General features: G+C 37.3%; 1 protein-coding gene across 1 annotated transcript in view; it reads right to left on the bottom strand.

The window, feature by feature from the left end:
* The window catches only part of BRMS1L (BRMS1 like transcriptional repressor), a 40,276-nt gene extending 20,532 nt beyond the window's left edge, over positions 1–19,744 (bottom strand). Inside the window, exons 1-4 of the mRNA XM_082648819.1 lie at positions 19,011–19,744; positions 12,794–12,884; positions 8,882–9,009; positions 7,016–7,095 (exon numbers count right to left, since the gene is read on the bottom strand). Coding sequence (XP_082504945.1) covers positions 7,016–7,095; positions 8,882–9,009; positions 12,794–12,884; positions 19,011–19,152 — 441 coding nt within the window. The 5' untranslated portion in view covers positions 19,153–19,744. The remainder of the gene's footprint in view (positions 1–7,015; positions 7,096–8,881; positions 9,010–12,793; positions 12,885–19,010) is intronic.
* Positions 19,745–20,124: the final 380 nt, after the last annotated feature.

A 20,124-nucleotide genomic window follows, 5' to 3' on the forward strand; every position in this document is an offset into this window, starting at 1 on the left:
TATGGAAAGTAAGATCCTAAAAACATTAACAGGAAATAACTGTCATCCTGGAATGTTATAACCCCCTAAACTGTCCTTTCACAATTTTTACAAATAAAGCTATTTTTGAACAAATAAAAACTGAGCTTACCACTAACAGACTCTCAGTGAAGAAATGCCTAGGATGTTCTTCAAGAAGCAGAAAATAGACCTGCAAGGAAGGGTTGCAATTCGAAAACAGTGAACAAGAAACTAGTAAACTGTGGATAAACCTAAAAAGAACTAAATTTACGAGATCAAAATAACGTCTCATCTAAAGTATGAAAAACAAGATGGAACTAAAATAGTAAACAACTATACCTTGTAATTTGAGAGGGAGTAACTGGAGTTAGAGTTCTAAGGTCCTTTATAGGAGTTCTAAGGAGGAGGACAGAGTTATTAATTAATATTTCGATTCTACTAATGTAGGTATGCATGTTAAAAATTTAAGGTAATCATTAAAATATAGAAATGGAAGGTATGGAGGTAATCATTAAAATAGAAATAGAGGGTATAACTTTATGATGTATTTTTAAAACTCAATAAATCACACATACCTCCCAAAAAAGGTCAGGAAAGAATAAAAAAAGGATAAAGCAGAACAAACTGAAAACACAAAACAGGTTGGAATTAAGTATCAAAATAATCACCATCAATATAATTGGACTAAATTTATCAGTTAAAAGACAGAGATTGTTAAAATAGATTTTATTTTAATTCAAGGCTTATGCTATTTACGAGTAACACACCCAAAATACAAGGTCAGAAAAAAGTGAGAGGGAAAAAAAAAGGATGAAAAGACCTTTTATCAGGAAAATTCCAAGCCAAATAAAACTAGGGTAGCTGTTTTAACTATCAGACAAAATAGACTTTAAGGCAAAAATCACTGTTACAGAGATAGAAGGGTATAAAAAAAAGGATAAAATGTTACATTTATTAAAAAATAAAAATTCTAAAATATGTGAGTCTGCTAATACAGACTCTCTCTCTCTCTCTCTCTCTATATATATATATAAAGCAAAAACTGATAGAATGAAAGATACGGAAAATTAAAAATCCCATTTACAAGAGTATCAAAAATAATAGAATAATTAGGAATAAACTAAAGTGAAAGACTTGTATACTGACAACGTAAAATGTTGATGAAAGAAATTAAAGAAAACACAAATAAGTGGAAAGCCCACATTCATGGATTGAAAGACTTAATATTGTTATTAAGACTTAATATTGTTAAAATGTCCATACTACCCAAAGCAATTTACAAATTCAATGTAACCTCTATCAAAATTCCAATGACTTTTTTTTTACAGAAATAGAAAAACCAATCCTAAAATTCATATGGAAACACAAAGGACCCCAAACAGCCAAAACAATCTTGAGAAAGAACAAAGCTGGAGGCCTCACATTTCCTAATTTTAAAATATATCACAAAGCTATTGCAATTTTAAAAATATGGTACTGGCATAAACATTTAGACGAATGGAACAGAATAAAGAACCCTGAAATAAACCCATGCATATATGGTCAACTGAACTTCAATAACGCTACCAAGACTACATAATGGGGAAAGGATAGACCTTCAACAAATGGTGTTGGGAAAACTGGAAAGCCACATGCAAAAGAATAAAACTTGACCCTTATCTTACACCATACACAAAAATCAACTCAAAATGGATTACAGATTTAAATGTAGGACCTGAAACTGTAAAACCAATAGAAGAAAATAAGGAGGATAAGCTTTATGACATTGGTCTTGGCAATGATTTATTGGATATGACACCAAAAGCACAAACAAGACAACAAAAACAAAAAGATAAGTGGGACTATATCAAAACAAAAAAGCTTCTGCACAGCAAAAGAACAACTAGAGTGAAAAAGCAACCTAACAGAATGGGAGAAAATATTTGCAAATCATGTATCTAATAGGGGGTTAATATCCAAAATATGTAAGGAACTTGATTTAAAAAATGGGCAAAGAATTTGAATAGCCATTTCTGCAAAAAAAACATAAAAGTGGCTGATAGGTACGTGAAAAGATGCTCAACATTACTAATCATAAGAAAATGCAAATCAAAATGACAATGAGGTATCACTTAATACCTGTTAGGATGCCTATATTCAAAAACCAAAAGATAATAAGTGTTGGTGAGGATATAGAAAAATTGGAACCTTTGTGCACAGTTCGTGGAAATGTAAAATGGTGTGGTCACTGTGAAAAACAGTATGGAGGTTCCCCAAAAACACTAAAAATAGAACTACCATATGGTCCAGCAATCCTACTTCTGAGTATATACCTAAAAGAACTGAAATCAGGGTCTTAAAAAGATATTTGCACTCCTGTGTTCACTGCAGCATTATTCACAATAACCAAAATGTGAAAAACAACCTAAATGTACACTGAGGATGAATGGATAAAGAAAATGTGATATATACATACAATGAAGTATTATTCATTCTTTAAAAAAAAGAAGGAAACCCTGCCATATGTTACAACATGGAAGAACCTTGAGGACATTATGCTAAGTGAAATAAGCCAGTCACTTAAGGACAAAGATCGCATGATACCAATTATATGAGATATATAAACTAGTCAAACACATAGAAGCAGAGAGTAGAATGGTGGTTGCCAGGGGCTAAGGGGAAGGGGAAACAGGGAGTTGCTGTTCAATGGGTATAAAGTTTCAGTTATCTGTGATGGTTAAGTTCTAGAGATCTGTTGTACAACAATGTGCCTAGAGCTAACAATACTATATTACACATTAAAATTTGTTAAGAAGGTAGATCTCATGTTAAGTGTTCTTACCCTAATTTTAAAAAGAGAGAAAAGGGCTTCCTTGGTGGCGCAGTGGTTGAGGGTCCGCCTGCCTATGCAGGGGACGTGGGTTCGTGCCCCGGTCCGGGAGGATCCCACGTGCCGTGGAGTGGCTGGGCCCGTGAGCCATGGCCGCTGGGCCTGCGCGTCCGGAGCCTGTGTTCCGCAATGGGAGAGGCCACAACAGTGAGAGGCCCGCGTACCGCAAAAAAAAAAAAAAAAAAAAAAAGAGAGAGAGAGAAAGAAAGAGAGAGAGCGGGTTGGGGGGAGGGAGGGAGGAAGGGAGGAAGGGAAGAAGGAAGGAAAGAAGGAAGGGAGGAAGGAAGACAGAGGAAAAAAGGAAAAAAATAAAACAAAACAAAGAAAAAGATGAAAGAAATTCCATGAGAGATGTTTCAACTGGGTGCTCTGGAATCATGAGCATTACAGCGTCTCTGGGACTGTACAATCCTTTTTGACCAAAGGAACTTGAGACAGTGGACATGCATTGTGAGGCACCTCATCATTAGCACCTTTGGCCTCCAGATCTCAAATTATGAATGACTTTACTATATTGAAAAGAACAGTATGTGAATTTTCTTAGGAAATGAAAGAAAACTAATATCAAAAAGAAAATAAAAGAAATAAATACAAGGAGGTATTAACAAATCCACCATCACAGAGAGAAATTCTGCTCACCTCCCTCAGTAATTGAAAGATGAAGCAGACAAAAAAAAAAAAGAGTGAAGAAACAATGCATATACTTATATAAATAAATAAATGAATAAATTGAAAGTGTTACGAGGAATGAGATATTTGCAGTTTCAAAGTACTTCTCCACTAAATACTTACTAATCACAATGAGAAAAAGTTAAGTATACTTAGAAAAACCTAGAAGACATCACTTAAACCAAGTGATCAGAGTGTACATAACCTATCATGGTACATATCAAAATTGTGCACTGCCTGTTAGAATTCAATGAGAAGAACACAGCATCATTGCTGTGATACTCCTACCAAAGATACAAAACCTGGTTCTAATCATGAAGAAACAGCAGACCAACTCAAAATTGAGGAACATTCTATAATATAACTGGCCTGAAATTTTCAAAAATGTAAAGGTCATTAAAAAACCAAGGGAAGACTGAGGTATTGTTCCACACTGAAGGAGACTAAAAAGACAAGACAATTAAATGCAATGACAAAGATAACGTGATTCTGAACTGCATCTCTTTGCTATAAAGACTGCTATAGGGAAAACTGCTAAAACTTAAATGGAGTCAGAAGATTAGATGGTAGTAACAATATCAATGTATATTTCCTGATTTTGATGATTTTAGTGTGGTTATGTAAGAGAACATCCCTCATTTGTTTGAAATATTCATTACAGTATTCAGGGGTTATGGAGCATCATGTTGCCAACTCATTCTCATGTTCACCAAACAAGTTCTTTTGTACCTTCTTGCAACCCTACTATGAGATTGTTTTCAAAAATGCATCATAAAGACAAGATGTACTAAGCACTCATGGAACTGAAGATTGCAATGTTAAATATATGCTTCTATAGAAGAGAAAAATATGGAATATTCCTAACTTATTTTATGCATCTTGGAATCAAACAAAGATAATATAAGAATTAAAAATTAAATCTCACTTATTAACATAGAAATGAAGCTTCTAAACAAAATATCAGCAAACTGAATCTTGTAATGCACAAGAAAAATAATCATTCCAGGAATCCAAGGACAGTTTAACATTAGAAAATACATTAATAATTTAAGTGCAAAAAAAATGACTAATTCAACAGATGCAGACAAAAGTATTTAATAAACTCTAACAATATTTATGGGAAAATTCTTAGAAAAAAAGAAATAAATTTCCTTAACTTGATAAAAAGAGTATTTATTAAAACCAAACATCAAGTATCATACTAACTGGAAAACCATTAGAAGCATTCCCTTAAAATCAAGAACACAGTAATGACCAGCTTTCACTGCTTCTATTCCAACATGTACTAGAGGTGCTATCAGTGCCATTAAGACAAGTGAAACAAATAAGAAGAGATCAGAGGACTTCCCTGGTGGCACAGTGGTTAAGAATCCACCTGCCATTGCAGGGGACATGGGTTTGATCCCTGGTCTGGGAAGATCCCAGACCCAGATCAACTAAACCCGTGTGCCATAACTACTAACCCTGTGCTCTAGAACCCGAGAGCCATAACTACTGCAGCCTGTGCGCCCTAGAGTCCACACGTCGCAACTACTGAGCCCACCGTGCTGCAACTACTGAAGCCTTCATGCCTATAGCCCGTGCTCCATAAGAGAGGCCACCACAATGAGAAGCCCGCACACTGCAACAAAGAGTAGCCCCCGCTTGCCACAACTAGAGAAAGACCGCACGCAACAACGTAGACCCAACACAGCCAAAAATAAATAAAATTTAAAAAAAAAAAGAGATCAGAAAGGAAGAAAAAAGTTGCTATTATTCACAAATGACATTATTATCTACATGGACAATCTAAGAATCTGTAATTAAATTATTAGAATTAAGAGAGGTAGATAAGATTGGATATAATATCAATATATAAATTACTTTTCTATGCAGCAGCAGAAAATAAAAAGCAATTCTTTAAAAGTTGTTACTAAAAAAACAAAAAAAATTAACAATAACAACTGTAAGAAGGAAAAGAGCAAGATAAAATTATTAGGGTATTGAGTTACTAAGACTTACTAGACTGAAAGCTGTAAAAAATGATGCTGTGACACTGGTGCAGAAAGAGCCAAACAGACCAATGGAACAAACGAAAAAAAGCTAAAAACAAGCCAACACATATGTGGATATTTGATATAAAAAAGGCTTCCCTGGTGGCGCAGTGGTTGAGAGTCCGCCTGCCGATGCAGGGGACACGGGTTCGTGCCCCGGTCTGGGAGGATCCCACATGCCGCGGAGCGGATGGGCCCGTGAGCCATGGCCGCTGAGCCTGCCGGAGCCTGTGCTCCGCAACGGGAGAGGCCACAACAGTGAGAGGCCCGCGTCCCGCAAAAAAAAAAAAAAAAGAGATGGGATTGCTGATTAGTGGGAAAACAATGAAGAATATAATAAATAGTGTCGAGAATTACCTATCCATATGCAAAAAAGTAAAATTAGAGCCATACTTTAACCACACATAAAAATTAATTAAAGGCAGTTTAGCAATCTGTTAAAAAGCAAAATTTCAACTTTTAAAAGAAAATACATCATTTTACCTCAAAGTGGGGAAGACACAAAAAGCATCTATCATAAAGGAAAGATGATAAATTCAACTACATTAAAATGTAAAATTTTGTTCATAAGGTCATCAGAAAAAGTGAAAAGATATTCCATTGCCTGGGTAAAAATATTTGCAAAGCAAATAACCAGCAATGCATTTGTATCCAGAGTATATAAAGAACTTCTACAGTCAACGAGGAAAAGACTAAAAGCCCAAAGTAAAGGCAAAAGATATGAACAGGCACTTCTTAGGAAAGAAAATCCAAGCAGCCAGTACACACCAAAAGACGTTTCACCTCAATTATAACCAAGAAAATGAAATAACAAGCTCCATCATTTTTATACCTATATATTCTTAGTATTTTAATGATTTATGAAGATATGGTACATTAAAGTAAGATAAGAATCATCATAGAACGCGTCCTCTTATTTTCACTAGTATATTTATGATCTTGTCTAGGTTTTATGAAAAGTTATCTGCAAAATCAGCACTATGTTTTCAAACGCTATTCAAAATAAACACAACATACAGAATTTATTTTTCCCCGTAGAGAATTTTGCCCTAAGATGTGGAAACAGATCTAGAGATTGAGAAATTAATATAGCCCAACAATCTAACTGTACTACTGGATATACATTTTTTGAGCCTTGAATATTATACTAATTATACTATTTTCAGTGATGCCAGATGACATAATCATTAAAGTTTTTTTAAGGTAACAGTTGCAAAACTTCTAAAATTATATCACTTAGTTCTTTTCTATGGTCCCTTGTTTGTGTCCTATTTCCAATACAGCTTCCAGTGCAACTGTATTTAAAAAAAAAACAAAACGTACAAGTGCTGAGCTAAAGTACTATTTAATTTTGTTTCATTTAGTTTATTTACTATTTTAACTGCTGTACTCATAAGACTTGAAGAGTTGAAATCAGCTTAAAAGTTAAGCAAAATAACAGTACCTCACAATGCTGGCGAGAAGCTTGAATTTCACATTCATATTTGTTCTTTACAGATTCTAAGCAGAGCTCTCTATAGATTCCTGCAACCAAACACAATTACTCTGATTATGTTAGCAATAAGGAGTTTCAATATCACTTCCCTACAGGAATTCTGTCCTAACTATTTTATAAGATGAATCAAGAAGAAACTGGCAAGTGAGTCTAACTTTACCTTTAAAAACTAAAAATAAAAGGCTCAATTAAAATATATATCAAAGAAGACTAGAAAACTAATAAGAGTTTAAGTGCTAGAAAAAAACTACACTGCAATTTTTAGTTCTTACCCATTTTTCTAAAGAATACTCCTAAATGTTTAATAGAGAATGATTAAAATGAAAATAAAACTCTTCACCTATGAAAAACAATCTCTTGGGATTCATAAGGGAAACAGAGTCAATAAGCTCTGGTTTCTTAATCATATATACTCAAAGGAACAACTGGATACCATAACCATCAAAACCACTAGTTTTTAACTATTATTTATCTTCAGAGTCCAAAGCTTCCAAGAGGATTAAATGTAGAAACTAATATAACAAAATTTATAAACTGATACGAGGTTTGAGTGCTCCTAACAGGGCTTTACCTAGAGAATGGATGCTCAAGTGAGTTTAACTTAGAGGTACCAAGACAACAGCATAAAATAGGCACCATGGTCATGCAAACATGCCATCACAAAAATGGCAAATAAAGAGGTCGAGATGTATATGTTTAACTGTATGCCATAGTTGCCCCTAGAAATGTAATTCTGTTTCTTGTATAGAAAAGGCAAGGGACAGATATCTGGAACTATGCCATCAGCAACACATTCACACACACTACTTTTTGTACAATCAAAAAGTAAAGGAGGCTGCCTAACAGAAAAGTGAATAATTGATTGAAGTAATATTTCCTAAACATCCACTAAGTCTCACTTAGTGCTTTTAGAATGTCCAGGAAAATTAAGGACATGTTTACTTTTAAGGGTGTGCTAAGCCAATATGCAAAGACAGCAGATTAAGCATCACATCATCTACATACTTAATACTAAGCACTCAAGAATAAAATTTGGTTTAAGGTGGATTTAGTACAAAGATAACCTATTATCAACAATGCCTTAGGTATTATACAACAGGTACATGAGGATCAATTAGTGTCCCTCAAAAAGAAAACAATCGGCATCTCCATTAATTAAATTTCAGTTTTTAGTTTGACTATGAAAAATCATTAAGTGACCTTCAAATAGATATATCCCTTGTTATGCGTGGTAGGACACAATTCTGAGGCCAGATCCCAGTTACAAACAGAAGGCTGAAATTTAACCACACAAATATAGTACATCTTCATTTAGTCACAGCCACAAATGAGTCATCAAACTTATCAAAATAAAAACTCATGTCTAAACTGTAGGTTTGAAGGCGAATTCTCTGTTCTTTAATATCCTGATCAAACATTTAAAAAATGTTTTTACAAATAAAAAATCCTTATCACTCTTACAGATGAAAAATACTGAGGACTTAAATTGAACCTTAATAGGAAATTAAACTGCGATAGTAATAGTATCTCTTAATGAAAGTATCATGGTTTCTAATTGTTTCACATGTGTTTCACCCTCTCAACAACACTGTGAGCAATTTGAGGGCTTTTTTTCTTTTTTCAAGCCCCTACAGTAGCAGAGAAAAGCATGAGGCATTTAATAAATAACTGTGGGCTGACTGACAGTGAAATACTCTGGTCAACGTAAATACAGTTGTACTTTCATTAACAACAACCGCTCACTTGATAAACACCTTTTAAGTCTATTGAAGAGTTCATTTTCTACTATATGGAAAAGATGTTTCACTTTCCTACCTGCTACCTTTGTACGAATTTGCATATTTTCTTGTAAAGTTGCCAGTGGTTCCAAATATTCTGGTGCTTTTCCAGCTATGACTTCTTGTAGTTTTGCATCCACCTGACTTAATCGTTCTTTATAAAGTCTTAACAAAGCAAAAATTAAGATATTAATTTTAAAAGCCCAACAAAGGCTAACAATTTACCATTTCTATACATTCTCTTCTTAATATCATTCATATTCTAATAGCCTACCAAATGTATTTTTGCCTTGCTCTCAAGTGAAGAGAAGAATGCAGTTACATTATTTGGCTTTATGCACATAATCACAAAGAAATGTCTTTCTATTTTTTAGATATATCACTCTTTAATAGTTAACTTACAATACAAAAAATACAACTGAAATAACCACTTTTGGTCACTCTAGATGTTTTTGTTTTAACTGCAGAATAAATCAATTCTAAGAGAAAAGGTCAAATAAACACTGAGTTTAAAAAAAAATCATTTTGAATAATTTAGATACAGGCATTACTAGTTTTCAAAAATAAATAATTCCCTGTCTCCTCTCCGAGTTTCCTGAAAAGCAGTCAGTATTACAATATTCAGCCTACTTGATTTTTAAAAGAACAAAGAAGAAGTAGAGTGATGAAGGTAAAACCAATGGCTAGAGAACTTGTGATCTGGCATACTCAGTTCTTCTAGACTGCAAATGAAGAAGATATAACAATGAGTTGCTCAATAGATGGGGGAGTGAAAAGTGGGGCAAGGAATCCCTGTTGCTCTATTTATGAGTCCACATACAAATACTCCTAATTTACCAGCTGTCATCCCAATACCTTTAGCTTGATTATCAAAGACAGTATGTGAGACAACTCAATGTTTATTTTTAGCAATAATCCTGCAGGACAGAACTAACTCTTTTTTAACAGGAAAATGTTTAAATTGTCATTCTTTATGAAAGGCACTTCTAACCCTGGCTTTGTGGCATTTCAAGGGCATCCTAAAGTTTCAAAGCAAACAATTTAAGGCAATTTTTTTGCCATTTATTACTTCATCATAGGTGAAGAATATGTCATATACATCACAAGGATGGCATCTAGTAACTTCCAAAAGAAACCACTGCTTATGCTTGTAGGTGTTCGTATAAATAGCAGTTGGCTATTGAAAACATGATGATACCTGGCTTTCATATAAAATTCCACTCTTTCCTCTTGAAAATATAAACCAATACAATTAAGGCAACTAATATTAATTGTCTACTATTGGCCATTATAATTAGCATAGAGATTTATACAATGATTCTAAAGGAATAAAGCAAATTTGAGTGTTAATACAATAACTATTCTTTTTTTTAAACAAAAAGGGAAAAATTATCTGAATTAACTGCCAAAATAATACGTTATCACATCTGGGTTAAATTTTTCTAAAATGCAACATACAATGTGTAAAGTCAGAAAAGTACAACATGATACTTATAGTTTTTGAAGTTATAAATACAACTTTAGGCAAAATGCTAAAAATCTGATAAAAAAGATGACTGCCCCTGAAAATCAAACTCATACAAAATACTGATAAGGTATCCTGAATAGGTGAACATCTTGAATGAAGAGGATATGTGAATGAACGATATTCAATTAGCTCACTTTTAAAAGAATAGATTCCTCAAAATCAGTATAATTTCTACAGCCTTGGAATCCAAGTATAAACTCATCAAAGGCAAGGATCATGAGTCCCTCAGCAGCAACCACAATACTATTCGCAGAATAGAAGCTCAATTAACGTTTGTTGGATGTTGAACGCTGAAATGAATGGAAACTTGGATGGCACAAGTTCCTCTATCTTTTTAAGGAGGTGGAAGAACTCACCTTCCACCACTTTACAAACTGCAAATTGTGGATTTTCTGCCTTAGGAATGGAGTGCTACTGTGCCCTGTAGTAGCAGAACAGGCAAAGCAGGGTATTTATTACTACTATTATTATTATTACTATTATTATTATATTTCCCACCTCTGCCAAAGAGGATTTGAGACAGCTTACAGAGATACACAGTGTGACAAAATAAAAATAAAACACAAAGCAATGGGGCAAGACAAAAAAATAATTATAAACCTGGTGCCAAGATTTTTCTTTTCTAAAACATATTTCTAGATTCCAATTCCTTGAGAAAGAATCCTATTAAATAGTGGTAATGGGTCTACTTTTAACACTTTCAGAAATGAATAAAGCTGGTAGGGGGAACTGGCTGGTGGTCATAGTGAGCCATGAGAAAGTAATAATCAAGACAATTGCCTGCCCCAAGGTGAACAAGATTAGTCCAAATGACTCACTAGATGCAAAGTTCTCCTACGTAATATATTATACTAGCGCTTTACAGCAATTTTCATGTCTTGGATAACCATAAAAGGCACTTTAAAAGCTCAATAGGTGTATCTTAAATAATTGTTTAAGAATTATTCACTCACGGATTACTTGTGCTAAAATACAAAAATACAAATTTGCTTCCTCTTTTCCAGAATGATCCCAAATGAACTGAATGAACTCTCCATGTTGCCCAAATAATGGATTCCTGGGGATCCAAACTAATTTTAATTTCAAATTAATAATGTAAATCTTTAGAATAAGAAAATATCATGTTTTTTAAAGCCACAATTTTAAACTTTGGATTATTTTGGATTGCTTATATTAATTTGTTGCACTAGCAGGGAACATTATCTATATATTCATCTCTAATACCAGTGAAAGTTAAGACCAGAAATGGCATAAATCCAGCAGGATTCATATGGTAACCAAACCTGTCTTATTTTAGTCTGGCAATTTCAGATATTAAATGGGTTTTCATCTCTTCTTTGGGCCTCTCTAGGGAAGAAGTAGAAGAAAAGGAATAAGCAGCAAAATCACGAAGGATTCATAAACTGAAGAGCCAGCTTCTGAATAAGTTAAGGTGTCTTTCTCTCTTTCATTTACAATTCCTAAAATGTAGCTTGCCCCATAACCTTGCCAGCAAGTTCCAAACTGAAAGCTCACCTTTAAGATTTTTTTTTAATCTGCATCTGCATCTATTCTGTTCTCTCAAATCACTGGGGCCCATTCTTGCGTTACCAACTTTACATAAGAGTTCTGGCATTATAAGCAGGGGGAAAAAAATAATATCTAATAAACATGCACTACATGCCAGACAAATGGCTGAGAATTTTACAGACTGCTCATTCAATCTTTACAGTAGATAATAACGAATCTCTTATTATACCTTTGAAATCTGTCCAGAAAGCCTGGATTCAGAGCCTATGCTCTTTCTATTCCACTACAGTTCCTCCAAAGTAATGTGCCTTAGTGGAAGGGACACCACAGCACTTTCTGCACTAGGAGGCAGAAAGCCTGGCTTAATTTATCACTTTCTGAAGAACTATGAACAAATCACTTAACCTCTCTGAGCATCAATCTTCTCATGGGTAAATTAGAGATAAGACTATCTATCTCCCAACCTTACAGAGAAGCAAACTAAATAATGCGTGTGAAAACACGTAATGTATATATTACCCAATGTTAAGATATAAACAAAAATCACTATGCCATCTTTGGGAAATATCTCTCTTATTCTCACAATTTTAAAATGCTATCTTTATCCAATTATTTAACAAAGGAATAAATGAAGCAGATTAGAATCAAGGGTGCAACAACCCAGGAAAACATTTTCATTACCAACCCCACATAAAAATCTTATTATATCCCCCCCAAAAACAGCCTCAAAACCCTTGATTAGTTAATGAGGCCTTCAGCAGGCAAACAATAGCCAAAGCCTTTTTCAGATCAGTCGGTCCCATAAAACACGAAAAGGAAAATAGTTTAGAGTGAATATAATTTCTCTCATGCTACTGTACACGTGACAAGGTTAAGATTCGGTGACAATGACCTTCTGAAGTCACTACTTACTGATCCTTGAGATCGGTAAACTGTTTTTCAAGATTGGACATTTCATCTAAACATTCCATTCTTCTTCTTTCACAGTCTTCATCATCCATTTCTGTTAGTAAAAGGCAAATATCAAAGATAAAATTAATTTTATGTTCCAAATATATCTGAATGTTAATTCAAATGGTAAAAAAAAAAAAGAAAAACACTGAAATATGAAGTTAGATATGCAAGGCCTACATTCAGCCTTAAAATACATATTTACCAAAAATAATTTCCACTATAGATTTTAACCTAAAATACAGATGAATTAAAACTATAACAGTGTCTAGACCTTCTTATTTTTATTCATTTTTAAATCATTTTAAAGGGCCGACATTAAACTGTGACTATGAAGTAATTAACCCACTTTTGGTCTGTTTTCCACCAAATCACGAGAACTTAAGCACCAAGATGATTATGTCCTTTAAAGGTTAATATTGCTCAAAAACACTTATGGAATTCTTCTTTCAGCACTGCTCACAAAGATGATTTGCGATTCAAATAAAAAAGAAGACTAATCTCATTATGTTTACCACAGAATATCTTGGTCTCCTACTCTTATATTCCCATTGATCCCTCTCCCCAAATTACTGTCAGTCAGTGCGAAAGAGGAAAATGAGGAGAAAAACAAGCAAACTTTTCAAGGAAAGCAACTGTTAGTTACCAGCTCTGTCCTATATTTCATATCTTCTATTTTTACATCACATACAGTTGACAATAACAGAAGCTCAAAATGATGTGCATATTGATCATCATCAAATAAAGGTCAAACTATGAGAAAGAGTTAAATCATGTTCAGTTATCTTCCAATAGTGAGGAAGTATACAATTTTTTTTAACTCTTCTGAAACAGATTAAAATTATTTCTGGCTCCTAATAGCTTATTCCTTGGCTATTTAAAACGTGGTCCCTCAAGACGACTCACTCCCCAATATCTCTGGATAGTTTTTCTGTAGCCTTAGGACCGGCCCAGTACCAAGGCTGGAGAAGAATAAAACTGTGGAAATTTAACATGCAAGACATATGGTAGAAAAGAAATGCTTTCACAACATGCAAAACTGCAAAGTTTATTTAAATAATTTCTTTGCACTTAAAAAATTTGACTTGTAGTTCAAATTATTGTTACATTTTTCACAAATTAAGTTGTTCATTATTTTCTGGGATAGAATAAAAAACAGTGAAAAATCACAAGGGTCAACATAAAAATTAGAGAGGCAGAATTTTAGTAAATAGATGTCATATTGCGAGATTCTAGCTCCCATAAAAATTAAAATTACAAAAAAAACAAAGAACACTTGAAGATAAAATGTTTTACAGATCTAGGAAATGTATTCACATATAGTATAGATGTTCTTTCTCTGTATTCCTCACTTTTGAAATCTCACCTATTTTCATGACTAGGAAGATGACTTCCAAATTATGCTTCCCATACCAGGCAGGTCCCAATGCCACATTTCTACCTATCAGTTGGGCACTCTGACTTAAATACACCAACAGGACCTCAAAAACAACATGTTTGTAATACTCTATCCTCCACCTTCATCTCAAATCTTTTACTTGTCTATTTCTGTTCATGCTACCACCATTCTCCTTGTATCTGGGTTTTTCTTCTTACCTTGACTCTTAAACTTGTAGTGATCAATCCCACTATCTGCTTTTTTTGAAATCTTTCACATCTATATCTTTTCCTTTTCTAGCTCAAATCCTTCTCCCAACCAAACTGGTTTTCTCACTTTTTTGAATAAGCCTTACGATCTGGCCTTTGCACTTTTTCTTATATTCCTCCTTCTATAGCAGGGGTCCCCAACCCCCGGGGCCATGGACTGGTACCACATTAGGAACCGGTCCCCACAGCAGGAGGTGGGCAGCAGGCGAGCAAGCAGAACTTCATCTGTCTTTATAGCCACTCCCCATCGCTCGCATTACCACCTGAGCTCCACCTCCTGTCAGATCAGCAGCGGCATTAGATTCTCATAGGACCACAAACCCTACTGTGAACTGCGCATGCAAGGGATCTAGAATACGCACTCCTTATGAGAATCTAATGCCTGATGATCTGAGGTGGAGCTGAGGCAGTGATGCTAGCACTGGGGAGCGCTGCAAATACAGATTATCATTAGCAGATAAGTTTGCACAGAGACCATAATAAATCAATTGCTTGCAGACTCATATCAAAACCCTGTCAGTGGGACTTCCCTGGTGGCACAGTGGTTAAGAACCCACCTGTCAATGCAGGGGACATGGGTTCTATCCCTGGTCCAGGAAGATCCCACATGCTGCAGAGCAACTAAGCCCATGCACCACAACTAATGAGCCTGCACGCCACAACTACTGAGCCCACACATCGCAACTACTGAAGCCCGCATGCTCTAGGTCCCACATGCCACAACTACTGAGGCCGAGTGCTGCAACTACTGAAGCCCACACGCCTGGAGCCCGTGCTCAGCAACAAGAGAAGCCACTGCAATGAGAAGCCCGTGCACTGCAATAAAGAATAGCCCCCACTTGCCGCAACTAGAGAAAGCCTGCATGCAGCAATGAAGACCCAACACAGCCAAAAAATAAGTAAAATTTTAAAATTTTTTTTAAAAAACCCTATCAGTGAGTGGCAAGTGACAATTAAGCTGCATCTGATGGCAGGCTTTATAGTGGCAAGTGAGTTGATGTACTTCAATTGTACAGCTGCATCTTGTGGCAGGCTTTAAGTCAGAATCCGACACTTATTTTAGTCCGCACATGGCCCACCCATTATTTTATTTACCACTTCCATCCGTGCTTCTTTCCCCCACTGTGCACTTGTCTCAGTCACAGTTTTGGTAAGCCCACAAGCTAACCCTAGCCAAAATGAGTAAAGAACAAATATCGCTGAAGAGCTTCTTTGAAAAGGGGGAAAGACCCAATGATGAGACAGCAGAAGACTCTAAGACTACCAACAAAAAGAAAGCTGGGTTTAAAAGAAAATACCAAGAGTCCTACTTAAATTACAGGTTCGTTGCAACAGGTGATTTACATTTTCCAAGCCCACTTTGTATAACATGTGGTGACCGGCTATCCAATGAAGCCATAAAACCTTAAAAACTGCTTCACAACATGGACACCAAGCACCCTGCATTAAAAGACAAGCCTTTGGAGTTTTTCAAAAGAAAACGACGTGAACACGAAGAACAGAAGCAATTACTGAAGGCCACCACTTCACCAAATGTGCCTGCACTAAGAGCATCATTCTTAGTGGCTAAACGTATTGCTAAAACTAAGAAGTCTTTTACTATTGATGAAGAGTCGATCCTGCTTGCTGCTAAGGACATTTGTCTCTCTTTTAGGAGAGAATGCAGTTCAAAAGGTGGCACGTGTTCCTCTTCCGGCTAGCACCGTAACTAGATGAATTGACGAAATACCACAGGATATCAAGGCACAATTGTTAGAGAGGATTAATGAGTCACCGTGGTACACAATCCAGGTTGATCAATCTACCAATATTGACAACAAGGCAACAATGCTTGTTTTTGTGCGATACATTTTTCAGGAGGATGTGCATGAGGATATGTTATGTGCACTTTTGTTGCCAACCAATACCACAGCTGCAGAACTATTCAAGTCTTTGAATGATAACAGGAAAACTGAATTGGCCATTTTGTGTCAGTATATGCATAGACAGAGCGGCTGCCATGACTGGACGGCTTTCTGGTTTCACTACTCGGGTCAAAGAGGTTGCTTTTGAATGTGAGTCTACGCACTGTGTCATCCACAGAGAAATGCTGGCTAGCCAAAAAATGTCAACTGAACTTAACAACATTTTTCAGGATATGATTAAAATTATCAACCATATTAAAGTACATGTCCTTAACTCATGTCTGTTCACGCAGCTCTGTGAGGAGACGGACACACGTCTTCTCTTATACACAGAAGTGAGATGGCTTTCTAAAGGTAGGTCACTGGCCAGAGTTTTTGAGTTATGAGAGCCGCTCCAGAGATTTCTTTTAGGAAAACATTCACCAATGGCAGCACATTTCAGTGACACAGAATGGGTCGCAAAACTTACTTGGTGTGACATATTCAACCTGCTCAACGAACTCAACCTGTCACTTCAGGGGAGAACGACAACTGTGTTCGAGTCAGCAGATAAAGTGGCTGCATTCAGAGCCAAACTGGAATTATGGGGGCGACGAGTGAACACTGGGATTTCTGACATGTTTCAAACATTAGCAGAGATTTTGAAAGAGACTGAACCAGGGTCTTCTTTCTCCCAGCTGGTGCATGATCACCTATCTCAGCTTTCTAAAGAGTTGAACATTACTTTCCAACCACAAAAGACCCCAAAACTGGGAAGAAATGGATCCGCGACCCATTTGTGAATAAGCCAGGTGAAATCGACTTTGTCAATGCTAGAAGAGGATCAACTGCTTGAGATCGCAAATGACGGTGGCCTTAAAAGTATGTTTGAGACAACTTCAAATCTCCATACGTTCTGGATTGAAGTCAAGGCGGAATATCCTGAAATTGTCACAAAAGCACTGAAAAGCCTGCTTCCATTTCCAACTCTTATCTTCATGAAGCAGGGTTTTCTGCAGTGACAGCAGCCAAAACGAGATCACGGAGTAAACTGGACATAAGCAACACACTACAGGTGTCACTGTCTCCCATCACCCCCAGATGGGACCATCTAGTTGCAGGAAAACAAGTTCAGGGCTCCCAGTGACTCTGCATTACAGTGAGTTGTATAATTATTTCATTATATATTACAATGTAATAATAACAGAAATAAAGTGCACAATAAATGTAATGGGCTTGAATCATCCCTAAACCATCCCCCCCTCCCCGGTCCGTGGAAAAATTATCTTCCACGAAACCAGTCCCTGGTTCCAAAAAGCTTGGGGACCGCTGTTCTATAGAAACACCTGAACATTACCACTCCAATCCAAGTTCTACCCATTCTTCGAGGTAATTTAGGTAACCCCACCTTCTTCATCTAGCCTTTGCTGACCACCCTATACTGAAAAGATTTCCTCTGCCTCAATTCCTACAGTATTGTTTATAGTTAAGCATTTGTTTGGCAATTTAATCAAGTGGTGACCTATGACAGCTCTTTAATTGCAGTCAGATTATAACTATTTATAGCTCACAATGAGTGGAACCCAGTACTGCACAAGGAAGTCACTCAGAAATACTTATTTTGGGGTGGTTGATTTATTGACTGAAATTACATACTTCCATGGAGGTTTCCTTTGAAAGGGAAACCTGAAAAGAGGGTGTCAGGGTGCTGACAGACTGTCATCAACTTGTCATCAATCCTTGCTTCACATGGCCAAAATCAGGACAAGACAAAGAAATAAGTCTCATCTTCATCATATGGATAAAAGGAAAAGAATCCAGGTAATCACAAATTCCATTTTTTTTAAATAACCATTACTAAAAGTTTGCAAAAATTCACTTGTGGTGTTAACCTGCCCTCCTCTACCCCACCCCACCTCCCCCCCGAAAAAACAAAACTAAAATAGCCCAAAGTTAGAAAAGATTGCAGGAAAGAAAAGATTTGGAGAATTTCAAAGTTGCCGAAAATCAGCCAATTTATAAGCATATGAAGATCCCCAATCACCCCTGATGTTAGGCTCTTCTTAGTCCTGACAAGTGCAGAGAGATGCTGTAAACGGTCCAGCTCCCACGTCAGCCCCTCGAAAGAGCACTAATATCAAGTGCTGACACGCTGACTTGGAAGCTGAGATTAAAAAATTCTAAGCCAGCCAAAAGCCAATACAAATCTACCCTCGGCTCCGACAACCCACCCACGTTGACAAGTAAGGGTTGCAAAGGTGCAAAATAAGAAGTCGGTGGTCTGGGGAGAGGAGGCATTTGCAGGGTCTCCCAGACAAGATGCGGCACATTCCTCGCTCCGGATAGCCCCGGGCACTACCCAGAGATTCCCAAGGGCGGGGCGGACCGCGAGCAGGACCGCGCAGCGTACGGGAGCTGGGCGAGTCCAGGCCCGGGCCCTGCCCCGCCCCGCCAACCGGGACCAGCCAGGAGCCGGGCAGCGCCCAGCGAACAGTCCGGGTGCCAGGGAGAGCTGGGAGCCAGTCTCCGCCCCTTCCCTCTCTCTCCTCCCCGTTCTCCCAGCAGGACGCAGCTGCCCGGCGTGCGGAGAGCGGCCTGTCGCTAGCCTGGCGCGAGGACTCGGGGTCCCAGCCCGCTGGGTCGCGTACCTGAGCTATCTCCATCCTCGGAGACCGACGAGCTCTCGGTGTCCTCGTCCTCGGAGCTGCTCCCCTCGTTTTCGGCGTAGTCCACCTCCATCTCATCGTGATGGTTCGTCTCCTTCTTATCCCCTCGGGAATGGACTGGCATTTTCCAGCCGCGCCGTCGCTTCCCACTCCCGGCGCCCAGCCCGGCCACCGCCGCTTCAGAGAAGGGCGCGCCGAACGCCCCGACCCACCCAGCGGCCGAGCTTTTTCTGAACCCCCTCGGCTCCTCCCCGCCCCCGCCGGAGCTTCACAACCTAACCCACAGGCTTTGCGCTGGGAGCTCTGCCATTGGTGGAGGCAGTCCTCCGAGCCTGGGGCTGGAGCTTGTCCTGCTCGGGTCCGGTTGGTTGCCGGTAGTTACGGCGCGGCCTCGCGGTATGTGTCGGGAGTTGTAGTCCTTACTGCTCAGACCTGCAGGGGCCGCCAGCTTCCAAGCTTCAACAGTCCTGATCACTTCTCCCCTCTGGACTTCAAGTCCCACAAGGCACGAAAACTGCCAGAGTCGATCGCAGTTTATAAACTAAACAGAAACAGATTGTGAGAATTTGGTCTGTATTGATTCTTTTCCCGCCAAGTGATTGAGCTCCCAGGCCATCCAAGATGTTTCTGTCAGACGAAAAGGTCTTTTGCCTGAGGTTTTTTCCTCCTCTTTGAGGATACGGGAACTGGAGAAATGTCTCTTTACCTAAGCACTTTTATTTACTACTAATAAACTATTATTTAATTAATTTCTGCAGGCAACTTGCACTTTCTGTGTTGCACAAAAGTCTTTAAATTGTTATTGAAACTTTTGCAATCCATAATATGGAAGGAAAGGAAGTTTTATCTTGGCACTTTTCTCTAGTATGTTTTGCATTATTTTTTACCATTTGCAGCCTGAAAATGCTACCAATCTTAACTTCAGTTTTCAAAGAAAAATACATATTTGACTTAATGAAATGTTATATTTTATCAATGGTAGGGATGATAGACAAGGAAAACTCATTAAATATAATCATAATAACATACTAATTGACCACTTTTACTCTATATCAGGTACCCTGGTAAGTTCTTTAAATGAGTTATATTGAGTTAA

Source organism: Grampus griseus, assembly GCF_964374135.1.
Source record: "Grampus griseus genome assembly, chromosome: 2".
NCBI classification, from domain to species: Eukaryota; Metazoa; Chordata; class Mammalia; order Artiodactyla; family Delphinidae; genus Grampus; species Grampus griseus.